At 36.6% G+C, this 24,947-nt stretch overlaps 1 protein-coding gene across 3 annotated transcripts in view; it reads left to right on the top strand.

Moving 5' to 3' along the window:
* The window catches only part of STAG1 (stromal antigen 1), a 504,783-nt gene that overhangs the window by 277,212 nt on the left and 202,624 nt on the right, over positions 1-24,947 (top strand). For all 3 annotated transcript variants that reach the window (XM_027545437.1, XM_027545440.1, XM_027545439.1), the window contains exon 6: positions 5,501-5,577. In XM_027545437.1, the coding sequence (XP_027401238.1) occupies positions 5,501-5,577 (77 nt within the window). The remainder of the gene's footprint in view (positions 1-5,500; positions 5,578-24,947) is intronic.

A 24,947-nucleotide genomic window follows, 5' to 3' on the forward strand; every position in this document is an offset into this window, starting at 1 on the left:
CACTACTCTTTGTCCCCAGAGTGTTCCATCAGGCTCCTAGATGTGCATGTGTTAAATTAGATGCCTGCGTCTTAGGCCATGGTTTTAATGTAAGCATGTGATCCTTATTCGCTTTAAGTGTTAGTTGCCTTAACCTACCTGAGCTGAGGCCTGGGTGGAAGAGTTCAAGTTGTGCAGGCCCTTTTAGAACTTTCTGCTAGATTGATGCTGTTTTATGGGTCTCAAGATGCGATCCTTGTTGATTTTCAAAAGTAGATTTTTTTTGGATGGGGCTCATCTCTCAAGTGCATATCTTAAAATTTGGCATGCCTGATGTGGAGTTTGAGCCTTTCACTCCTCAGGGAGAAGCTCTGGTTTTGAGTTCGTCCAAGTTGTAGTTCACTGCAGTGTAGATTGGTTTTATCTTGTGCCACATTTGATGATATTTGTGCCAGCCTGTCTTGCTGGTTTGATGTGATTTTCTTGTTGTTTGCCGGATATATAATCATCATTCTGCCAACCTTTAGGTTTTTTTTTTAAGAGGAAGTCTTTGCATATGTAACTGTTTACTGTTTCCATGGGAGAAGGTGAGTTTAGGATCTTCGTATGTTGCCATCTTAAACTAAAACCTAGACCTCCCTTCTTCATGTATGAATATATCTTACAAATCTTTTTTTATCAGTCATAAGTAACTTTGTTTTTTATATCCATGGCTTCCGTTGACTTTCAGAGCCATTTAATAGTAGTGGTTTCCATGGATCAGTTGCCAGTCCGCCTACATATAGGCCATGGATCTGCTGCTGGAAAAGCCCTTTACAAGTTGCTAAATCTCTTTAAGTGTCTCAAGTTTCTCATCTGTAAATGGGAGAAAAATTGTATTCTGAATAAGGTTGTTGTGAAGATTAAGCACTTTTTAGTACAATGCCTAGTTGGTAGTGGGCAGCCAAATGTTGCCGGCCATCATTGTCCTTATCATCACCATTTTTACTTAATCAGATTCTTATTTATGGGGAAATGGGGTGTTTACCTTTTTTATTGTTGTAAACTATGATTCAGGGCATAACCTTGTGTATTCATTATTTTGCACACATGTGATTTTATGAATACTTCTCAACAAGTACAGTATCAAGGCAAAAAGGAATATAAATTTGTAATTTTTGTAGACATTTGCCAAATCACATCCCACAGGGATTGTATCAATTTCTGCTGTCATCAGTGTTTGACATAGTTTAAATAATCAAGAATTTGCAGGTAGATTTCTGATGTTACTTCTGTTTCTAAAATTATTCATAATTTAAAATGACAGTTTTTAAAGTTCTTCCTTTTTCTTTATTAAAACTACAATCCTGTCTGGAGAGCCTGCTGAAACAACCTTTCATAAAATATGTATATTGGTGGCTTACTCTTTTAAGATTCTCATAGGTAACTTGTTAGTATTTAAGGGCTTGAAAGATGATCTTTACTCTTTTTTATTCTGTATTTTCGTATAGTTTTGTTTCCATAAATCTGAATTATTTCAGATTTATTTACCTTTACTCTTCAAAATCTTAGGATAATCTATTAGAAATATTCATATTTAAGAATGAAGAACCTGAAAATGAACTGAGGTTAGCTTTTTAATGTGTTCTGAAAATTAGTCTTGAATTAGGGCAATATTCTTCATTATTATTATCAAAGAAAACTTAATAGGACGGAGGAACTTAAGATGTCAGAAAGTTTTTAAGGCTCATGGAGAAATAAAAGGATCAGTAAATAGTGGTCACTGCTATACTTTTTTCTATTGGGTGAGCTAGATGGGGGCCGTTTGCAGGCTAGAAGATTTAAAAATGGACAAAGAAGAATGCTTGAATGGAGCTTTAGAAAATACCTTTGTTTACTCATGTTAAATGCCTAAAAGTAAGTGAAAGAAATCAAAACAAATAAACAGAAAATATAGTACAAATATATAATGCTATGCTATGCTAAGTCACTTCAGTCGTGTCCGACTCTGTGCGACCCCATAGATGGCAGCCCACCAGGCTCCCCCGTCTCTGGGATTCTCTAGGCAAGAACACTGGAGTGGGTTGCCATTTCCTTTTCCAATGCATGCAAGTGAAAAGTGAAAGTGAAGTCGCTCAGTCGTGTCTGACTCTTAGCGACCCCATGGATTGCAGCCTAACAGGATCCTCCGTCCATGGGATTTTTCCAAGCAAGAGTACTGGAGTGGGGTGCCATTGCCTTCTCCGATATAATGCTATAGGAACCAATGAAATAAACAAATGCTTTAAATAGAATAGATAGATTATTACTAAGATTGTTTGATGTAGCAGTTCAGAGATGACTGGTGTGAGGAAGCAGTTTCGGTAGAATTGTGGGACTCAATTGGAGAAGAATGAACAGGAGAAAAATAAGTAAATAAGGCAATCTTTGGGACAGTCATTATGGCAGCAAAAGGAATTTTTTTCTTAAAAAGTATCAATGCAAAGCTTCTGTTCATTTTAAAAAGTATGACTTTTAAACATCTGATTTTATTTTCTTAGTAATTGTTTTTTATATATTATAGTCATCTTTAAAGTTTTTTATATTGCTTTTAATACTGGTTGCTGTTTTGTTGCCTTTCCCTTCACCACATTAAATTGATGCCATGAAATAGTCCTCCCTTTATGAACTAACATAGCTATTTTATTGAAAGTATATTTAAAAATTCCACTCTGTGAAAACTGCCTTGTCAATTATGGAAATTGAGTAGTTGAGCATTATTAACATTGGAAATATTTTAACAGTGATATGTGCAACTCATTGCTGAAGAAGTAGGGTTAGCTTTGTCCTTTTTCTTGAATTTTTAAAGAATCAACTTTACCAAGGTCTAATATCCATGCATTAAAAGCCACCAGAGTATATAGATAGATAGCTTTTGACAAATGCATACAGCCATACTTATGACACTCTATTCAAGATCTACAATATTTCCTTCCCCCTAAGAACAGTTCTTCTCATGTTTAATAATTTTAACATCTTATTTTATTTCTTTTGCTTTATAAGTACAGATGAATGTAATTTTACTTATCAAATGTTGTTGTTGTTCAGTCGCTAAGTCATATCCGACTCTTTGTGACCCCATGAACTGTATAGTACACCAGACTTCTCTGTTCTTCACTACCTCCCTGAGTTTGCTCAGATTCATGTCCATTGAGTTGGTAATGCCATCCAGCCATCTCATCCTCTGTTGCTCCCTTCTCTTCCTGCTCTCAGTCTTTTCCAGCATCAGGGTCTTTTCCAGTGAGTGATCTCTTTGCATCAGGTGGTCAAAATATTAAAGCTTTAGCTTCAGCATCAGTCCTTCCACTTATCAAGAATACCATGAAGTAACTCCTGAAATGACTTCCTTTTTATCTATGGAAATCTGTTTCAGATTGATGCAATATTTTATGACCCATACAAGGTATAAACAATTTTATTTAATTGAGTGATTTTTAAGCATATCTAACAGAAAGTTATTTTTATTTGAGCTCACTTATCAGTTAAGGACATTTCTTGTTTATTTAATTTTTAAAAATCCTCTGAAAATATAGACTGTTCTATAGTACATAAACAGCCTATTTTCAACACTGTTGAATACTCTGTGCATTACTGTTTTTCTCATAAAATTTTAAATCACAGTAAAAATTTTATCTTTTTTTTTTTTTTGGAAATTGCATATTTCCACGGAGAAGGCGATGGCACCCCACTCCAGTACTCTTGCCTGGAAAATCCCATGGATGGAGGAGCCCGGTGGGCTGCAGTCCATGGGGTCGCTCAGAGTTGGACACGACTTCACTTTCACTTTTCACCTTCATGCATTGAAGGAAATGGCAACCCACTCCAGTATTCTTGCCTGAAGAATCCCAGGGACGGGGAGCCTGGTGGGCTGCCGTCTCTGGGGTCACACAGAGTCGGACAGGACTGAAGCAACTTAGCATGCATATTTCCAAAAACTATTGGAAGTTTTTAAGAACTTTTAAGGGGAAGAACTATTTAAAAACATTTTCGTTTTCATTCTCCTTCCAACCTATCATTTCTACAGTTGAATATTTGGAATACCTATTGAAAATTAATGAGAGCTATGTATCAATAAATAAAATGTGCTGTAAAATGGTTCTGATTTAAAGATAGGGCAAACATAATTTTTCTCATTTTAAGATTAGTAAAAATTAAGTTAAATAAGAGCTAAATATGCCACTGTAGTTTTTTTAGGACTCTGATTCTAGATCATACTTTGACTTTAATGACTATTCATTGCTCCATGCTCTTTCATACAGTATGACTCAGAGACTCTTCCTGCCTCCATTCCTAATTGTGACTGCAGATAGAGCTGATATTAATCACTTGCAAGGAGCCTGTCAGAAGTTACAAATTAATTATTTTCCTACTGTTTATTGAGTATTATTCTTGTGATTTTTAACTTGAATATTTTACATTTATGCAATTGAAACTAAACCTCATTTAATTATTGAGCTTCCCAGGTGGCTCAGTCATAAAGAATCCACCTGCCAATGCAGGAGACTCGGTTTGATCCCTGGGTCGGGAAGATCTCCTGGATCAGAAAATGGCAACCGACCCCAGTATTCTTGCCTGAGAAATCCTATGGACATAGAAGCCTGGGGCTACAGTCCATGGGGTTACAGGAGTCAGACACAGCTTAGCGTCCAACACATTTATCCAACTAAAACAGAACCTCCTTTAATTATTATGTCAGAATTCTTTGTATCTAAGTTGATTTTGAACCTTGTTTCAGTTTTCTTTAAATTCTGTTATTTTTAACATAGATTTTCAGTGTAAACCACTCATTCTTATAAGAGTGATAATACTTACATAGCCATATTTGAGATAAAAGTAAAGTAAGGTAGAAGTATAAAGGAATGAGATGACAAGGGGGTTACAGCTTTTTCCTTTGTTTGATCCTTATGTAGAGGTTCCTGGCATCTTCAAAGAAAACAGATTCAACTGAAAGTATTGTTAAATTAAGGAACAGTTAGTTTTAAATAAAAGGAGGATATTCTGATGATTAAAAAAAAAAAAACAAAAACAGAAGGTGCCTTGAAGGGAGATAACATTCTCTATACTTGGGTGATTTTTGGACTAAGGTAGCTAGCCACCTGGAATCTTCTTGACCCAGGGATCAAACCCAGGTCTCCTGCTTTGCGGGCCAGCTCTTCATCATCTGCCACCAGGGAAGCCTCATATATCTGGTTATCATAAGCCATCTTTAGGGCCCTCTGTACTACGTAAATTCGTGTTTTATTCTTTGTCTTTTCCTTCTTCAATACTTCTCTCAACATTTTTCATTAGACTTACCTAATGCATAGGTTATTCAGGTTTTTTTTTTTTTTTTTAAACGTTTAAAGAATTTTAAATTTCTTAAACAAGGGATTCCTTTAAAATAGAAGTTTGAGGAAGAAAGAAAAACCCAATCACTTTCATATAAAACTTTTCAAATGGTCAAGTTAAATTTAACTTTTAGCATGGAGAGGAAAAATTAACTATAGAATCTGTTGTTCCACAGGTACTGTGAGAATAGAGATGTTTCGAAATATGCAGAATGCAGAAATCATCAGAAAAATGACCGAAGAATTTGATGAGGTATAGCATTTCGCTGTTTATACAAATTGCCTGCTTTGTACTTGTAAATGGTGAATATGTTGATTATTTTAAGTTTTGTTTTGACTTTGTACTTAGTATAAGAGAAGTTATACTATTTTCTCCTTTATGTGATAATCCATGCTGTTATTTCCAAAATGAATCATCTTTGGAAATTTTATTACATTGCATGGAGATAGTAGCACTGAGTAATGACTGATGGTTGATAATGATTGGAAAATTAATGGTATGAGGTATGAGTTGATTCTTTACATTCATTCTTGAAGACCATCTCAAATCCTGAATTTATAAGTGCACCTCCAACAGTTCCATATTCTGTGGAATGCTAGTCCTCTTAAATGTTTTAAAGAAAAAAGGGTTTGGAGGTCAAGGAAGTGTCAGAAGGCTGGCTATTATACCTACCTAAGATACCTGACCTAAGATTGTCAAAGCACATTTTTTTATTTAAGATTATTAGAAATCCTAACAGTGAAAAATTTCCTAAATTTAATCCAGAATTCTTACTTTATATGGATCCCTGCCACTGACATGTGTCCCTCTGCCCTCCCCCGCCCCCTTTCCATTTTCTGTGTGTGTGTATAGTTCTTCTATTTGGAACACTCTACTTGAGATAATCTGATTTCTATTCAGAATACGAGTTTTCTTTGTTAGTCTTCACAAGTTAATCATGCATGATTTTCCATTTTAAGACTTAAATATTCTCTCAAATAGTTTTACACTAGTCATAAATGTTTATTTTTGAGACACTTTAACAGTTTTATTTCTTTATTTATAGTGAACTCAATTCATGTCATGCTTTAGGCCAGCATCAGTTCCTGTTTTAACATTCTGCCTTTGGTATTATTTTCTATTTTCTGATAGGTGTTCCTTTGTTTTGACCTTCAACACTAACCACAAGGATTGGTTTTCTTATAAGTCCACTCTTTTAGTAACATGGGTTTAGGTTTTTTATTAATAGTAGCAGTAGTATTTATTTTTAATTGAAAAAAGTACTACAAATACATACTAAGGTAAATATTCAAGCATAGGCTGCTCAATGTCTTTTTCTCATCAGATGTTCACCTTTAGCAGCAGTATCAAAATGTTTTAATGTGCATCTTTCTAGATAAACATTCTGTCATTGGATTTCAGACTATGTAGTCACAATTTATGGGACATAGGGAAGACCTTGAATTGTAACCTGTGGACATAATATTTCAGAATCACTTGCCTTAATTTCTGTAATCTCAAAAAGCTCTGACAGTTCGTAATCCAAACTCTGAGGTTTGGCTCTAAGGCCACTTGGCCTCAACTAACATAGGCTATTTACAGTCAATTTTTATTTCTCACAGTTTGAAAAAAAAATTATATATATATATATATGCATTGCTGTTAAATATTAATGTTCTTAACTACAGAGTGCTACACCAGGTTTTATTGGGGGTATGATGAAATATAAGGTTATGAACCAAGTTCACTTTTAAAATTCAAAAACCCTAGATTCTGAAACATTTCTGTGGCGCTACTGTTCAGTAAAATGTATTTTGTTGTTGTTGTTAATATATGAGTTTATACGTTAGAAATAGAAGTTAAAGCCAGGTAACATACAGTTAAGGTGCAAGTAGTAGGTTTACTCACCAGCTGCTATTCTCCCATGCGTGGCCTGCAATACAGGTGATTCAGATTGTAGATTTAAAAGTGGTATATGTCTTGGACCTTCCCAGGACTAACACATGATAGAATGATTATTATGTATTTTAAGACAGTGGTTCCCAAACGGAATTTGAGCTGCAAATTAATGTCTCACTGGGATACTGATTCCTGGCTCCCTTACACATGCCCTAGACATTTGATTAATTTGTAAGGCATGTGACCTTGGCATAGGGATTTTTTTTTAAAAAGCTCACCAGGTGATTGTAACATAGAACAACTATTGAGAACTATTATTCTAAGGTAAGTAAAAAGAGGAATCCAAGATTTAAGTTATAAGAACACTTCATATATGAAAACAGGCTGAGGGGAAAACAAAAATGAATACAGTGTAACAAATGAAATTATTCAGAATGCATGTTTCATATTCTTAAACATTTTGTCTGAATATTTGAGATTATTGACCTAATCAAAGACTTTTAAAAATCACAGTTCTATTTGAATATAATTCTGTTCTAATATTATTTTTATTGTTATTAGAATAACTTAAAGCAGAATTAGATATCTCCTAGGGCTACATAAAAGTAAATAAATATAATTGTGATGATTAGAAATTTTAATAAATATTTTAAGTTTCAATTTTAAATATCTATATAATTTAATTAGGTGGCTTAAAACAGTGTCATTAAAAAAAATAGGATGCTTACTCATTTGCTTGAGATTTTCTTGTATAAACAATTTGAAAAATAAAAATTTGAACTCAGAATAATGAATAAATAAACACACAAGCAAACAGATACACAAAATTTCCAGAGAGATTAGTGAACAAGATGTGCCAGACCTATTTGACAAAGATGATTGTCTGCTAGTATGACAAGATTCAATGAAGCAAGAACAAGTGGAAATTCTGTTTGAAAGGTGGTATTGTGTTTTGGAGGGATAGACTATGTATTTACAAAAGCCATTGATGATGCAGAGTGGTAAGACTTATGAGCTCAGTACATAATAAGTATAAGTGGGAGTGAATCACACATTGTTCACTGTAATGAACTCAATGAAATTATAATTCAGGTGCAGATAACAAAAATTTTTAACTTCAATTCTTTAGAAAGATATTAATCTTTTACTACTGTGTATATACTTGAGAATGCATTTAAATCCTTGCGTATTATTAAATACACAGGTTTTTTTTTTTCTTAAATACTTAATTCCTTGGGAGTAGAAGGAGGTTAGTTTTTAAATTATGATTTGTGATAAAATTCTGAAATATCTGATGAAAGGAGTCATTAGATCCCAAGATGCTAGAAAAATGCCTAGTTAATAGGGAAAAGCCACTAACTTCTGTTGAATGAATGACTGAATATGTTGTATTATAGCGAAGTGAAGTAAAGGTGAAATGAGGTAGAAATCATTTTGATTGAAACTGAATTGAAAAAGGTGGTCAAAAGTATCTTATTCCCTGAAAAACTAGTATGCTGTAACTTCTATTCCTTATTACAAACTAGTCATACCCAGTTATTACATGACCTTTTTTTGAAAGCCCTACAAATCTCTACTTGGCCAAAAGTCTTTTATAATTGTAATAACAACCTAATTAGAAATACGTTAATTCCCAAAGCAGTCTATAACTCTTCAAGGTCAGTAGATATACTTGGTTCCTGGTGGACAACCAAATTGTCATGAGATAAAGGAAAATGTAATTGTATTTCTTCCTGAGATTATTAGAATCAGATCTCCATATATAAATTCTTAGATATGGTTTCTCAAAGGTCAGTTTGTGTAGTTTTCAAATATTTAAGTAAGACATCTATGTTGGGGAATCTTTGCAACACAACACGTTTCATAGTCAGCTGACCTTTGGACAATGTGGGTATTGGTTACTGTAATGCCTCTGTAGCTGAAAATCGTCAATATAACTTTTGACACTCCCAAAAGTTAACTACTGATACCTTACTGTTGACTGGAAACTTTACCAATAATATTGACAGTCAATTAACACGTATTTTGTGTTTTATGTGTAGTATATGCTATATTCTTATACTAAAGTAATCTAGAGAAAATAAAATGTTATTAAAATCATTAAAAGGGGAAAGTAAATTTGCAGTATTGTGTACTACGTTTATCATTACAGAAAGTTTATGTCATCAGTTTACAAGGTGAATCATCCAGTTAGTACCTGTATCAGTATTGTCTTATATGATACAAAACACCATAGTAGGTGTTACATATATAACTAACACTAGACATCAAAAATGAAAAGATACTGTGAATAATTCATATTGATTTATAATTATGATTTATGGGTGATGATGATGAAGGCAATAATATAATTGCTTTGTATTAGCCTAGTGTAACTGATAAAATTGTTTCACAGTAGCCTTGCCTTTACACTAATGAATGAATTGTTATAAAATTTTTATAGCATATAGTATTACTGTCATATTTATAATATACTATTGGAAACATTTTTGTAAATCACGCTGATACATAGTTTCAGCTCATATATAGCTGATACAAGATATGTTGATACATAGTTTCTCCAGCTATATGAGAGAGAGTGAGTCATACTATATACATTACTATATAGTAATGCAACTCTTTGAAAGCAAAGTTATAGAACACTATGTGAAAAATATCACTCACCTTGTGCTTGTCTTGGACACAAAACATAATTGAACACTTAAGCAATGATGATGGCACAAGAACTTACACAGTTCTTGCCATAAAAAGATAAAGATAGTGCTAAGGTGTGTCTGACTCTTGCGATCCCATGAAGTGTAGCCTGCCAGGCTCCTCTGTCCATGGGATTCTCCAGGCAAGAATACTGGAGTGGGTTGCGATTTCCTTCTCCAGGGGAACTTCCTGATCCAGGAATTGAACCCAGATCTCCCGCATTGCAGGCAGATGCTTTACCTACTGAGCTATGTGGGATATTTTCCATTGGAGACACACACATATACAACAGATACATTTATTGAGTGTATGGCATGGTGATTATTTGCTGTTCCTTAAGTGGAAGTGAATCATCATAAAAGTCTTTTTCCTCATTATCTTTACATTGAGTACGCTGAGGAAGAGGAGAGTTTGGTCTTGCTGTTTCAGAGATGGCAGATGTGGAAGAGGTGGAACAGTAGGCAGGAAAACAGGCATATTCAGTGTAATTTTATGCAAATACATAATAATTTCTGTCTGAATTTTGCTTTTTCATCTGTATAAAAATGCTTCTATATAATACCAAACCTTCTTCCACCATTCACTTTAGTTTCAGTGCTCTATATTAAAAGGGTCCTTGTTGTTAAAGAAGTTAAAAGTAGTATTTGAGTAAGATTGTCTAATGTTATTTGTTTTCTGGAATTGTTTATTCTATGTGTTCTTCCTCATTGTACAGTACTGGTTTGGAAGCACTCATCTCTGTCAAGTCATCTTCTCATAATTCCTTTGGTGTAGTGTCTGTTAGCTCTTGATTTCTCCAAGATTCGTATCTTAAAACGCTTCACCACACCCCACCTTTTATGCCATATTCATAGTCTCTTTCATGATTCCTTTGATAGGCTCTCTCCTAAGTCCTCTGAAGTGATGGAAAACATCTAGGCAAAATTTATCTCCAGTGGGAATTTATTATTTCAGGTCTGATAGCTTTCATGACTTTTTCTGTAGCAACAATGGCAACTTCAGTGGTGAAGTTCTTTCAGACTTTCATGATGTTCTATCTTCTATAGTACAGAGACAATCCTTTCCATCAATTACTGTGTATCATGAGGCCCTTATGTGAACATTTTATTCAATCATCAGGCACAGTAAAGGACAGAAACGGTTAAGGACCTAACAGGAGCAGAAGACATTAAGAAGAGGTGGCAAGAATGCTCAGAAGAACTATACAAAAAAGTTCTTAATGATCCAGATAATCGCAATGATGTGGTCACTCACTTGGAACCAGACATGTTGGAGTGTGAGGTCAAGTGGGAAATAATTACTTAGGAAATAATTATATGCACAAAGCTAGTAGAGGTGACAGAATTCCTCCTGAGCTATTTAAAAATCCTGAGAGCTACACTCAGTATGTCAGCAAAGTTTGAAAACTCAGCTGTAAGAACTGGAAAAGGTCAGTTTTCATTCCAGTCCCAAAGAAGGGCAATGCCAAACAATGTTCAAACTACCATACATTTGTGCTCATTCCACATGATAGTAAGGTAATGCTCAAAATCCTTCAACCTAGGCTTCAGCAGTATGTGAACTTCCAAATGTACAAGCTGGGTTTTGAAGTGGCAGAGGAACCAGAGATCAGATTGCCAATATCCATTGGATCATAGAGAAAGCAAAGGAATTCCAGAAAAACTTGTTTCATTGACTACATGAAAACCTTAGACTGTGTGGATCATAACAAATTGTGGAAATTTCTTCAAGAGATGGGAGTACTAGACCACCTTACCTGCCTCCTGAGAAGCCTATATTCAAGTCAAGAAGCAACAGTTAGAACCAGACATGGAACAACTGACTGGTTCAAAATTGGGAAAGGAGTACAACAGCACTATATATTGTCACCCTACTCATTTAACTTGTGTGCAGAGTGTGTGTTTGCATGCTTAGTCACTTCAGTGGTGTCTGACTCTGTGCAACCCTGTCACTTTAATCCACCAGGCTTATCTGTGCATGGGATTCTCCTGGCAGTACTGGAATAGGTTGCCATTTTCTACTCCAGAGCATCTTCCCAACCCAGTGATCAAACCTGAGTCTCCTACATCTACCTGCATTGGCAGGCAAGTTCTTTACCACTAGTGCCACCTGGGAAGCCCCTATATGCAGAATACATTATGTGAAATGCCAGGCTGGATGAATCACAAATTGGAATCAAGGTTGCTGGGAGAAATATCAATTTCAACCTCAAATACGCAGATGATGCCACTCCAATGACAGTAGTTGAAAAGGAACTATAGAATTTGATATGGGTCAAAAAGGAGAGTGAAAAAGGTGGCTTGAAACTCAACACTGAAAGACTAAGAAGACCATGGCATCCAGTTTCATCACTTTATGGCCAATAGAAGGGGGAAAAGTGGAAATAGTGGTAGATTTTATTTTCTTGGGATCCAAAATCACTGGACAGTGACTGCAGCCATGAAATTAAAAGACCCTTCTCCTTGGAAGGAAAGCTTATGACAAATCTCGACCACATATTAAAAAGCTGAGACATCACTTTGCCAACAAAGGTACATACAGTCAAAGCTATGGTTTTTCCAGTAGTCATGTATGGATGTGAGAGTTGGACTGTAAAGAAGGCTGAACACTGAAGAATTGATGCCTTTGAATTGTGCTTTTGGAGAAGATTCTTGAGAGTCCCTCGGACTGCAGAGAGTCAATCCTAAAGGAAATAAACCCTGAATATTCATTGGAAATACTGATGCTGAAGCTTCAATACTCATCTGATGTGAAGAGCCAACTCGCTGGAAAAGACCCTGGTGCTCAGAAAGATTGAGGGCAAAAGGAGAAGAGGGTGGCAGAGGATGAGATAGTTAGATAGTGTCACGGAATCAATGGAAATTAATTTCAGCAGACTCCAGGCGATAGTGAAAGATAGGTGAGCCTGGCATGCTGTAGACAATGGGGCTGGAAAGAGTTGCATACGACTTAGGAACTGAACAACAACGACTGTGACTTCCTCATCTAAAGACCGAATTAGAGATGTTTTATTTCAGAACAGTTTGATTACTTTGACACCTTCAGTGTTGAATTCATAGAGTTCTGGGTAATCAAGGGTATTGTTCATTATGAAAAGAATTTTAAAAGTCAGTCTCTTACTGGCAAGGTACTTCCTAACTTCAGTGACAAAACATAAATGGAATCAGTCCAGAAAAAGGGTTCTCATTGTCCATGCATTCTTATTGTACAACCAAAAGTCTGGTAGCCAGTGTTTATCTTTTCTACTTCAAGGCTGAGGAGTTTGTAGTTTTTTAGTTAAGAGGAGTCTTGATCATAAACCTGACTTTTGTGTGTACAAAAAGTAGAGTTAACCTATGCCTTCATGTTTTATGGCCTGGTGCTCACTTCTCTTCCTTACTAATGATATTCTTTATGATAATTTTTTTCCTGAAAAAAATTTTTTTTTCACAAAAGGGCACTTTCATCTGCATTAAAAACTTGTTCAGGCAGACTTACATACCACTGAGCATGTACAGTTGTAAATAAACTTTGTCTCTTCTCCACTCAGTCTGTTGGCTGTCAGTTAATCTTCAGGCCCTCTCTACCAGATCCAAGCTAGAAGGGAAAGAAGTTTTTCCTTTCAGAAGTTTTGTTGACTAGGACAGGATGGTTGGAACTTTCTGCTCAGTCCAGAGACAGTAGCTGCAACTGAGATCACTAGTCCAGCAAAGATGAGCTACTCTCCTGCCATTGAGATATGTAGGAACACACCCAGCCGTGAACAGCGAGGTATCTTTTATGCTGGAGAGCAGTTTCTAGCACTGTTGACACTAAGCAAGGGTCTGTGGCTCTTGCTAGTTCCTGCAGGTGCCCCATCCTTAGCTGGCCAGGAAAGAAAACAATATGGCAGAGTAGAAGAACTTAAGTTCACTTCCTCCCATAAGAATATCAAAATCACAACTAACTTCTGTACAGCCATAAATAAAAAAGATTGAAACCTTCCGAAAAGGTACTCTACATCCAAAGACAAGAAATCATGAAGTGATAGGTGGAGCACATTTGTGATATAATCAAATCCCATACATCTGGATTGACCCAGAAACTGGAAAATAATTCCATCACAGAAATTTTCCTATGGGAGTGAGAGCTCTGAGCCTCACATTAAGCTCCCTAGCCTGTAGGTTTGGCATCAGGAGGAAATGCCTACAGAGCATTTATTTGGCTTCTAACTCAAGCAACTTTTGATCACAGGAGCTCTATAGGACTGGGGAAAACAGAGACTCCAGACTTGGATGATGCATGTGAGGTTGTGTGAGCACCAGGACTCAGAGGGAAAGCAGTGACTTCATAGGAGCCTGGGCTGGAACTAATCCTGCTCTTGGAAGGCTTCCTGGGAGGGAGAACGGGGCTGTGGTTCTCTATTGGGTCATAAAAGTTGGCAGTGAACATATCCATAAGAAATTATCTGAGGGTTGACATCTTGCTTGGGACATTAGCACAAAGACCTGGCACCACCCAATAGCCTGTAGGTTCCAGTCCTGGAATACCTCAGACCAAGTAAGCACCAGGACTGGAACACAGTCCCACCTGTCAATAAAGAGGCTGCCTAAAGACTTCCTGATCCCACAGCCACCTCTTGGCACACATTTTGACAAAGCCCTGCCCACCAGAGAGCCAAGATCCAATTTTACGCACCATTCCCTCCCATCAGGAAGGTTCCACAAGCCTTTAGACCAGCCTCACTCACCAGGGAGCAGACAACTGAAGCAAAAAACATACAGTCTTACACCCTGTGGAGCTGAGTCCACAAATAGGTCAGAACTTAAAATGGGAACAGCTGGTACCTGATCATTGCGTTATGAGCGGGAATTGTACTGCTAGAACACCTAGGACATACTCAACAGAGGGTTTCTTTTTCAAAGTCAAGAATAATAACTTTACACATATATAAAATAAAAATAGAACTTTAGACAAAATGAAATGACAGAAGAACATGTTCCAGATAAAGGAACAAAATTAAGTCCCAAAACAACTAAATGATGTGGAGATAGGTAACTATATGAGAAAGAGTGCAGAGTAATGATGCAAACATTTAGGAAGAGATGCAAACATGAAGGATGCAAACATTTAGGAAGAGAATGGATATACAGAGCAATAAGTTAAAAGAAGTTTTTAACAAGGATTAGAAAAATTAGAATGCAGTATCTGAGGACTTCCTGGTGGTCCACTGGTGAAGAATCCTCCTGCCAGTGAATGGTACATGGGTTTGATCCCTGATCCAGGAAGATCCCACTTGAAGTAGGACAGCTCAGCCCGTTTCACAGCTACCAAGCCAGTGTGCTGCAGCTACTGAAGCCCATGCAGCCTAGAGACCATGCTTTGCAACGAGAAGCTACCACTGCAATGAGAAGCCTGCACACTGAAACCAGAAAGTAGCCCCTACTTGCCATAACTAGAGAAAGCCTGTACATAGCATTGAAGACTCAGTACAGCCAAAAATAAAACAAAGAAAAAATTTAGAAAGAGAGTACAAAAACTGAAATGAAACATACAGTGGAAGGAACCATTAAATAAAGCAGAAGACCAAATAAGTGTACTGGTAGACAGAGTAGTGCATAACACCATTGTGGTTTAGAATAAAGGAAAAAGAATGGAAAGAAACAGTGGTATTTTTTTTCCTTTTTTTGTTGAAGGATAATTGCTTTATAGAATTTTCTTGTTTTCTGTCAAACTTCAAAATAAATCAGCCATAGGTATACATATATCCCCTCTTTTGAACCTTCCTCCCATCTCCCTCCCCATCTCATCCCTCTAGGTTGATACAGAGCCCCTGTTTGAGTTTCCTGAGCCATACAGCAAATTCCTATTGGCTATCTGTTTTACATATTTTAATGTAAGTTTCCATGTACTCTTTCCATACATCTCACCCTCTCCTCCCCTCTCCCCATGTCCATAAATAAATTCTCTATGTCTGTTTCTCCAGTGCTGCCCTGTAAATAAATTCTTCAGTACCATTTTCCTAGATTCCGTATATGTGCGTTAGACTATGATATTTATCTTTCTGACTTACTTCACTCTGTATAATAGGCTCTAGGTCCATCCACCTCATCAGAACTAACTCAAATGTGTTCCTTTTTATGGCTGAGTAATATCCATAGTATATATGTACCACAAGTTCTTTATCCATTCATCTCTTGATGGACATCTAGGTTGCTTCCATGTTCTAGCTATTTTTTAAGTATATTCATTCATTCATTGCTGCAATGAACTGTGGGATACATGTGCCTTTTCAATTTTGGTTTCCTCAGGGTAGATGCCCAGGAGTGGGATTGCTGGGTCATATGGTGGTTTTATTCCTAGTTTCTTAAGGAATCTCCATACCGTCTTCCATATTGGCTGTATCAGTTTACATTCCCAGCAACAGTGCAAGACCGTTCCCTTTTCTCCACACCCTCTCCAGCATTTATTGTTTGTAGACTTTTTGATGATAGCCATTCTGAACTGCTGTGAGCTGAAAATCTCATTGTGGTTTTGATTTTCATTTCTCTAATAATGAGCGATGTTGAGCATCTTTTCATATGTTTGTTAGCCATCTGTATGTCTTCTTTGGAGAAATGCCTGTTTAGATCTTTTCCCCCACTTTTTGATTGGGTTGTTTGTTTTTCTGGCATTGAGTTGTATGAGTTGCTTATATATTTTGGAAATTAATCGTTTGTCAGTTTTTTCATTTGCTATTTTTTTAATTTGCTATTATTTTCTCCCATTCTGAGGGTTGTCTTTCACTTTCCTTTGCTGTGTAAAAGCTTTTAAGTTTAATCAGGTCCCACTTGTTTACGTTTGTTTTTATTTCCGTTATTATAGGAGGTGGTTCATATAGGATCTTGCTTTGATTTATGTCATTCAGTGTTCTGCCTATATTTTCCTCCAAGAGTTTTATAGTTTGTGGTCTTATATTTAGGTCTTTGATCCATTTTGAGTTTATCTTTCTGTATGGTGTTAGAAAGTGTTCTAATTTCATTCTTTTACATGTAACTGTCCAGTTTTCCCAGCACCATTTATTGAAGAGGCTGCCTTTACCCCATTGTATATTCGTTTGTTAAAAATAAGGTACCCATAGGTGCATGGGTTTATTTCAGGGCTTTCTGCCTTGTTCCATTGGTCTGTATTTCTGTTTTTGTGCCAGTAGCATACTGTCTTGCTGACTGTAGCTTTGTACTATAATCTGAAGTCAGGAAGGTTGATTCCTCCAGCTCCATTCTTCTTTCTCAAGACTGCCTTGGCTATTTGGGGTCTTTGTGTTTCCATGTGAATTTTGAAATTTTTTTATTCTAATTCTATGAAAAATGCCTTTGGATAATTTGATAGGGACTGCATTGGATCTCTAGATTACCTTTGGTAGTATAGTCATTTTCGCAATATTTGCTCTTCCTACCCCGGAACATGGAATATCTCTCCATCTGTTTATGTCATCTTTGATTTCTTTCATCAGTGTCTTAAAATTTTCTGTGTGCAGTTCTTTTGTCTCCTTAAGTAAGTTTATTCCTAGATATTTAATTCTTTTTGTTTCAATGGTGAATGGGATTGATTACATAATTTGTCTTTATTATTTTTTATTGTTAGTATATAGAAATGCAAGTGATTTCTGTGTATTGATTTGTTTCCTTCAACTTTGCTAAATTCACTGATGAGCTATAGTAATTTTCTGATACTGTCCTTAGGGTTTTCTATGTACAGTTACATGTCATCTGCATACAGTGAGTGCTTTACTTATTCTTTTCCAATCTGGATTCCTTTTATTTCTTTTTATTCTCTGACTGCTGTAGCTAGGACTTCCAGAACTATGTTGAATAATAGTATGAAAGTGGACACCTTTGACTTGTTCCTATTCTTATGGGGAGTGCTTTCAGTTTTTCAACATCAAGAATAATGTTTGCTGTAGGCTTCTCATATATGGCCTTTACTATGTTGAGGTAGATTCCTTCTATGCTCATTTTTTGAAGAGTTTTAATCATAAATGGGTGCTGAATTTTGTCAAAGGTTTTTTCAGCATCTATTGAGATGATCATATGGTTTTTATTTTCAATTTGTTAATAAGGTGTACCACATTGATTGATTTGCATTTATTGAAGAAACCTTATATCCCCAGTATAAACCCGACTTGATCATTGTGTATGAGCTTTTTGATGTGTTGCTGAATTCTGTTTGCTAAACTTTTGTTGAGGATTTTAGCATCTATGTTCATCAGTGATATTGGCCTGTAGTTTGCTTTTTTGTGTGTTGTCTTTGTGTGTTTTTGGTATCAGGGTAATGGTGGGGTCATAGAATGAGATTGGAAGTGTTCCTTCCTCTGCAATTTTTTGGAAGAGTTTTAGAAGGATAGGCATTAGCTCTTCTCTAAATGTTTGATAGAATTCTCCTGTGAAGCCATCTGGTCCTGGGCTTTTGTTTATTGGGAGAATTTTGATGAAAGCTTCAATTTCAGTGTTTGTAGTAGGGTTGTTCATAATTTCTGTTTCTTCCTGGTTCAGTCTTGGAAGATTGAACTTTTCTAAGAATCTGTCCATTGCTTCCATATTATCCATTTTATTGCCATATATTGCTCATAATAGTCTCTTAAAATCCTTTGTATTTCTGCCTTGTCTGTTGTAACCTCTCCTTTTTCATTCTAATATTGTTGATTTGATTCTTCTTTTTTTCTTGATGAGTCTGGCTAAAGGTTTGTCAATTCTGTTTACCTTCTCAAAGAACCATCTTTTAGTTTTATTAACTTTTACTTTTGTTTCCTTCATTTCTTTTTCATTTATTTCTGCTAGGATCTTTATGATTTCTTTCCTTCTACTAATTTTGGGGTTTTTTTGTTCTTCTTTTTCCAGTTGTTTTAGGAGTAAAATTACGTTGTCCATTAAATGTTTTTCTTGTTTCTTGAGGTAGGATTATATTTCTGTAAACTTCCCTCTTAGAACTGCTTTTGCAGTATCCAATAGGTTTTAAGTTATTGTGTTTTCATTGACATTTGGGAGAAGGCAATGGCAACCCACTCCAGTACTGTTGCCTGGAAAATCCCATGGATAGAGGAGCCTGGTAGGCCTCAGTCCATGGGGTCGCACAGAGTCAGACATGACTGAAGCGACTTAGCAGCAGCAGCAGCAGGAGCAGCATTGACATTTGTTTCTAGAAATTTTTTTATTTCCCTTTTGAATTCTTCAGTAACCTGTTGGTTATTTAGAAACGTGTTGTTTAGTCTCCATGTGTTTGTGTTTCTTACAGTTTTTTTCTTGTAATTGATATCTAGTCTCATAGTGTTGTGGTCAGAGAAGATGCTGGATACAATTTCAATTTTCTTAAATTTACTGACATAGATTTTTGATCCAAGATGTGGTCTCTCCTGGAGAATGTTCCATGTGCACTTGAGAAGAAGGTGTATTCTTCTGCATTTGGTTGGAATGTCCTGAAGATACCAGTGAGATCCATCTCATCTAATGTATCATTTGAGACTTCATTTCCTTATTAATTTTTGTTTTGATGATCTTTCCATTGGTGTGAGTGGGGCGTTAAATTTCCTACTATTATTGTGCTATTGTCTGTTTCTCCTTTTATGTCTGTTAGTGTTTGTCTTAGGTATTCAGGTGCTCCTATGTTGGGTGCATAGATATTTACCATTGTTATGTCTTCCTCTTATGTTGATCCCTTGATCACTATGTAGTGTCCTTCCTTATCTCTTGTAATATTCTTTATTTTGCGATCTAATTTGTCTGATATGAAGATTGCTACTCCAGCTTTCTTTTGCTTTCCATTTGCATGGAATGTTTTTTTCCATCCTCTCACTTTCAGTCTATATGTGTCTTTAGGTATGAAGTAAGTTTTTTGTAGACAGCATATATATGGGTCTTGTTTTTGTATCCATTCAGCCCATCTATGTCTTTTCTTTGGAGCATTTAATCCATTTACTTTTAAAGTAATTATTGATATATATATTCCTATGCCATTTTTTAAATTGTTTGGGGTTGACTTTGTAGATCTTTATCTTTTGTATTTTGTGGCTATATAAGTCCCTTTAGTATTTGTTATCGGAGAAGGCAATGGCACCCCACTTCAGTACTCTTGCCTGGAAAAACCCATGGACGGAGGAGACTGGTAGGCTGCAGTCCATGGGGTCATGAAGAGTCGGACACGACTGAGCAACTTCACTTTCACTTTTCACTTTCATGCATTGGAGAAGGAAACGGCAACCCACTCCAGTGTTCTTGCCTGGAGAATCTCAGGGGAGCCTCGTGGGCTGCCGTCTGTAGGGTCGCACAGAGTCGGACACGACTGAAGTGACTTAGCAGCAGCAGCAGTAGCAGTATTTGTTATAAAGGTGGCTTGGTGGTACTGAATTCTCTTAACTTTTGCTTGTCTGAAAAGCTTTTTATTTCTCCATCAATTTGGAATGAGATCCTTGCTGGGTACAATAATCTTGGTTATAGATTTTTCCCTTTCAGTACTTTAAATATATCCTGACATTCCCTTCTGGCCTGCAGAATATCTGCTGAAAGATCAGCTGTTAAGCGTATGGGGTTTCCCTTGTATGTTATTGGTCGATTCTCCTTTGCTTCTCTTAGTATTGTTTCTTTGTGTTTAGTCTTGATTAGTTTGTTTAGTATGTGTCTTGGTGTGTTTCTCCTTTGGTTTATCCTGTATGGGACTCTCTTTGCCTCCTGGACTTGATTGACTATTTCCTTTTCCATGTTGGGGAAATTTTGAACTATAATCCCTTCAAAAATCTTCTCATACTATTTATTTTTCTCTTCTCCTGGGACCTCTGCAGTTCGAATGTTGGTGTGTTTGATATTGTCCCAGAAGTCTCTGAGATGATCCTCAGTTCTTTTCTTTTTTTTTTTTTTTTACTTTATACTGCTCTTCAGGGGTTATTTCCACCATTTTATCTTCCAACTCACTGGTTTGTTTTTCTGCTTCAGATATTTTGCTGTCACTTCCTTCTGGAGTATTTTTAATTTCCGTAATTGTGTTATTTGTCTGTGCATGTTTATCCTTTAATTCTTCTAGGGCTTTTTAATTGATTCTTGCAATTTCTCCATTTTGTTTTCAAGGTTTTTTTTATTATCTTTACTATCATTATTCTGAATTCTTTTTCAGATAATTTGCCTGTTTCCTCTTCATTTATTTGGACTTCTGTGTTTCTAGTTTGTTCCTTCATTTGTGTAGTATTTCTCTGCCTTTTAATTATTTTTTCTTTACTTACTGTGTTTGAGTTCTCCTTTTCTCATGCTTGAAGGTTGAATTCTTTCTTCCTTTTGATTTCTGCCATCCTAAGGCTGGTCCATTGATTCCAGTAAGCTTCATATAGAGTGAGATTTGTGCTGAGTTTTTGTTTACTTGTTTATTTCTTTTTCCTCTGATGGTCAAGGCTAAGTGAGATGGTAATCATCTCTACTGATTATTTGGTTTGTATTTTTCTTTTGTTTCTTGTTTAGATGAGGCGTCCTGCACAGGGTGCTTACTGGTGGTTGCGTGATGCTGGGTCTTGTATTCACGTTGTTTCCTTTGAATGTTCAGTTCAGTTCAGTTCACTCGCTCAGTTCAGTTCAGTTCAGTCGCTCAGTCCTGTCTAACTCTTTTTTTTTTTTTTCTCCTGTGTCTAACTCTTTACAACCCCATGAACCACAACCCGCCAGGCCTCCCTGTCCATCACTAACTCCTGTAGTTCACCCAAACTCATGTCCATCGAGTTGATGATGCCATCCAACCATCTCATCCTCTGTCATCCCTTTCTCCTCCTGCCCTCAATCTTTCCCAGCATCAGGGTCTTTTCAAATGAGTCAGCTCTTTGCATCAGGTGGCCAGAGTACTGGAGTTTCAGCGTCAGCATCAGTCCTTCCAGTGAACACCCAGGACTGATCTCCTTTAGGATGAACTGGTTGGATCTCCTTGCAGTCCAAGGGACTCTCAAGAGTCTTCTCCAACACCATGGTTCAAAGCAACAATTCTTCGGCACTCAGCTTTCTTTATAGTCCATCTCTCACATCCATAAATGACTACTGGAAAAATCATAGCCTTGACTAGATGGACCTTTGTTGACAAAGTAATGTCTCTGCTTATTAATATGCTGTCTAGGTTGGTCATAACTTCCAAGGAGTAAGGATCTTTTAATTTCATGGCTGTAGTCACCATCTGCAGTGATTTTGAAGCCCAGAAAAAATAGCCTGCCACTGTTCCCCATCTATTTGCCATGAAGGGATGGGAACGGATGCCATGATCTAAGTATTCTGAATGTTGAGGTTTAAGCCAACTTTTTCACTCTCCTCTTTCACTTTCATCAAGAGGCTCTTTAGTTCTTCACTTTCTGCCATAAGGATCGTGTCATCTGTATACCTGAGGTTATTGATATTTCTCTTTGCAGTCTTGATTCCAGCTTGTGATTCATCCAGCCCAGCGTTTCTCACGATGTACTCTGCATATAAGTTAAGTAAGCAGGGCGACAGTATACAGCCTTGACACACTCCTTTTCTATTTGGAACCAGTTTGTTGTTCCATGTCCAGTTCTAACTGTTGCTTCCTGACCTGCATACAGGTTTTCAAGAGGCAGGTCCGGTGGTCTGGTATGCCCATGTCTTTCAGAATTTTCCGCAGTTTATTGTGATCCACACAGTCAAAGGCTTTGGCATAGTCAAAGAACAGAAATAGATGCTTTTCTGGAACTCTCTTGCTTTTTCCATGATCCAGCGGATGTTGGCAATTTGATCTCTGGTTCCTCTGCCTTTTCTAAAACCAGCTTGAACATCAGGAAGTTCACAGTTCACATATTGCTGAAGCCTGGCTTGGAGAATTTTGAGCATTACTTTACCAGCGTGTGAGATGAGTGCAATTGGAGGTAGTTTGAGCATTCTTTGGCATTGCCATTCTTTGGGATTTGAATGAAAGCTGACCTTCTCCAGTCCTGTGGCCACTGGTGAGTTTTCCAAATTTGCTGACGTATTGAGTGCAGCACTTTCACGGCATCATATTTCAGAGTTTGAAATAGCTCAACTGGAATTCCATCACCTCTACTAACTTTGTTCGTAGTGATGCTTCCTAAGACCCACTTGACTTCATATTCCAGGATGTCTGGCTCTAGGTGAGTGATCATACCACTGTGATTATCTGAATCATGAAGATCTTTTTTGTACAGTTTCTGTGTATTCTTACCATTTCTTTTAAATATCTTCTGCTTTTGTTAGATCCATATCATTCCTGTCCTTTATTGAGCACATCTTGGCATGAAATGTTCCCTTGATATCTCTGATTTTCTTGAAGTGATCTCTAGTGTTTCCCATTCTATTGTTTTCCTCTATTTCTTTATATTGGTCTCTGAGGAAGGCTTTCTTATCTCTGCTTGCTATTCTTTGGAACTCTGCCTTCACATAGGTATATCTTTCCTTTTCTCCTTTGCTTTTTGCTTCTCTTCTTTTCACAGCCCATCTGTAAGGCCTCCTCCGACAGCCATTTTGTTTTTTGGCATTTCTTTTTCTTGGGGATGGTCTTGATCCTTGTCTTCTGTACAGTGTCATGAACCTCTGTCCATAGTTCATTAGGCACTCTGTCTATCAGATCTAGTCCCTTAAGTCTATTTCTCACTTGCACAATATAATCATAAAGGATTTGATTTAGATCATACCTGAATGGTCTAGTTGTTTTCTCCAATTTCTTCAATTTAAGTCTGAATTAGGCAATAAGGAGTTCATGATCTGAGCCACAGTCAGCTCTCGGTCTTGTTTTTACTGACTCTCTCAAGCATCTCTCTCTTTGATATTCTCAGTGTTAGTTCTCTGGTAGTCTAGGATCTTGGAGTCAGTGTTCCGACTCCAAGGATCAGGGCTTGATCTCCACAACCCTCCTGTAAGGTTGAGAGAGACAGTGACCTCAAAGAGTAGAGCTTGTGCATCATGTTTGTCTCGCTGTCCCATAGACCGTTAGCAGTCTGCTTCAATCTCATTTCCCCATTGCCAGAAACAAAATCTGCAGGTGCTCAGACCCATACATCGCTCTCTCTCGAAACAATAGTATTTTAAGTGATCTTTTGGACTATGTCAAATGCACCAGCATTTGGATTATAGGAGTCCTAATAAGAGAAGAGAGAGAAAGGGCCTGAGAAGACATTTGATGAGGTAATAGCTTAAAATATCCACAGCATGGAAAAGGAAGCAGTAACTAAGTTTACTAAGTTTAGAAAGTAGCATATGGGATGAAACCAAGGAGAAACATACCAAGACTCACAGTATCAAATTGACAAAAAGATAAAGGGAAAATATTAAAAAAAAAACATCAAGGGGAAAACCACAAATAACATACAAGGAAATACCCATAGTGTTATCAGCTGAATTTTTAGCAGAAACTTTTGTGACCAGAAAGGGTTGGCATAGTACCTCTATAATGAAGAATGGGAAAAACCTACAACCAAGAATTCACTATCCATCAAATCTCTTGTTTAGATTCAATGAAGAAATCAAAAGCTTTACAGACAAGGAGAAGCTATCAGAATCCAGCCCCACCCAAGCAGATATACAGCAAATGCTAATAGAAATTCTACAGGTTGAAAGGCCCACTTTTAGAAGGAGGAAAATTACATAGCAAGAAAGTTCACCAGGAAAATCAAATATTCAATAAAGATAGGAAATCATACATGTGCATAAATGGTATCTATACCAATAATTGTGAAAGGAGCATATAATTGCAGGATATTTCAAATACATTTGAAATCTAGTGACCAACAACTAAAAACATTCATGTGTATGTACAGACTGCTGTATCAAACACTCATGGTGACTGCAGTGGAAAAAGCTATAATAGATATACACACAAATAAGAAAATAGAATCCAAACACAGCACTAAAGAAAATTATCAGATCATAAGAGAAGAGAGCAGAAGATGAAGGGAGAAAAAAGAACTATAAAAGTAAATCCTAAACTATTACCAAAATAACAGGAAGAACATACATATTGAAAATTGCCTTAAATTTAAATGAATTAAATTCCTCAGCCGAAAGACATAGACTGGCTGAATGAATATAAAAAAAGACCTGTATATATGCTGTCAACAAGAGAATCCCTTT

Source organism: Bos indicus x Bos taurus, chromosome 1, assembly GCF_003369695.1.
Source record: "Bos indicus x Bos taurus breed Angus x Brahman F1 hybrid chromosome 1, Bos_hybrid_MaternalHap_v2.0, whole genome shotgun sequence".
In the NCBI taxonomy this organism is placed as follows: domain Eukaryota; kingdom Metazoa; phylum Chordata; class Mammalia; order Artiodactyla; family Bovidae; genus Bos; species Bos indicus x Bos taurus.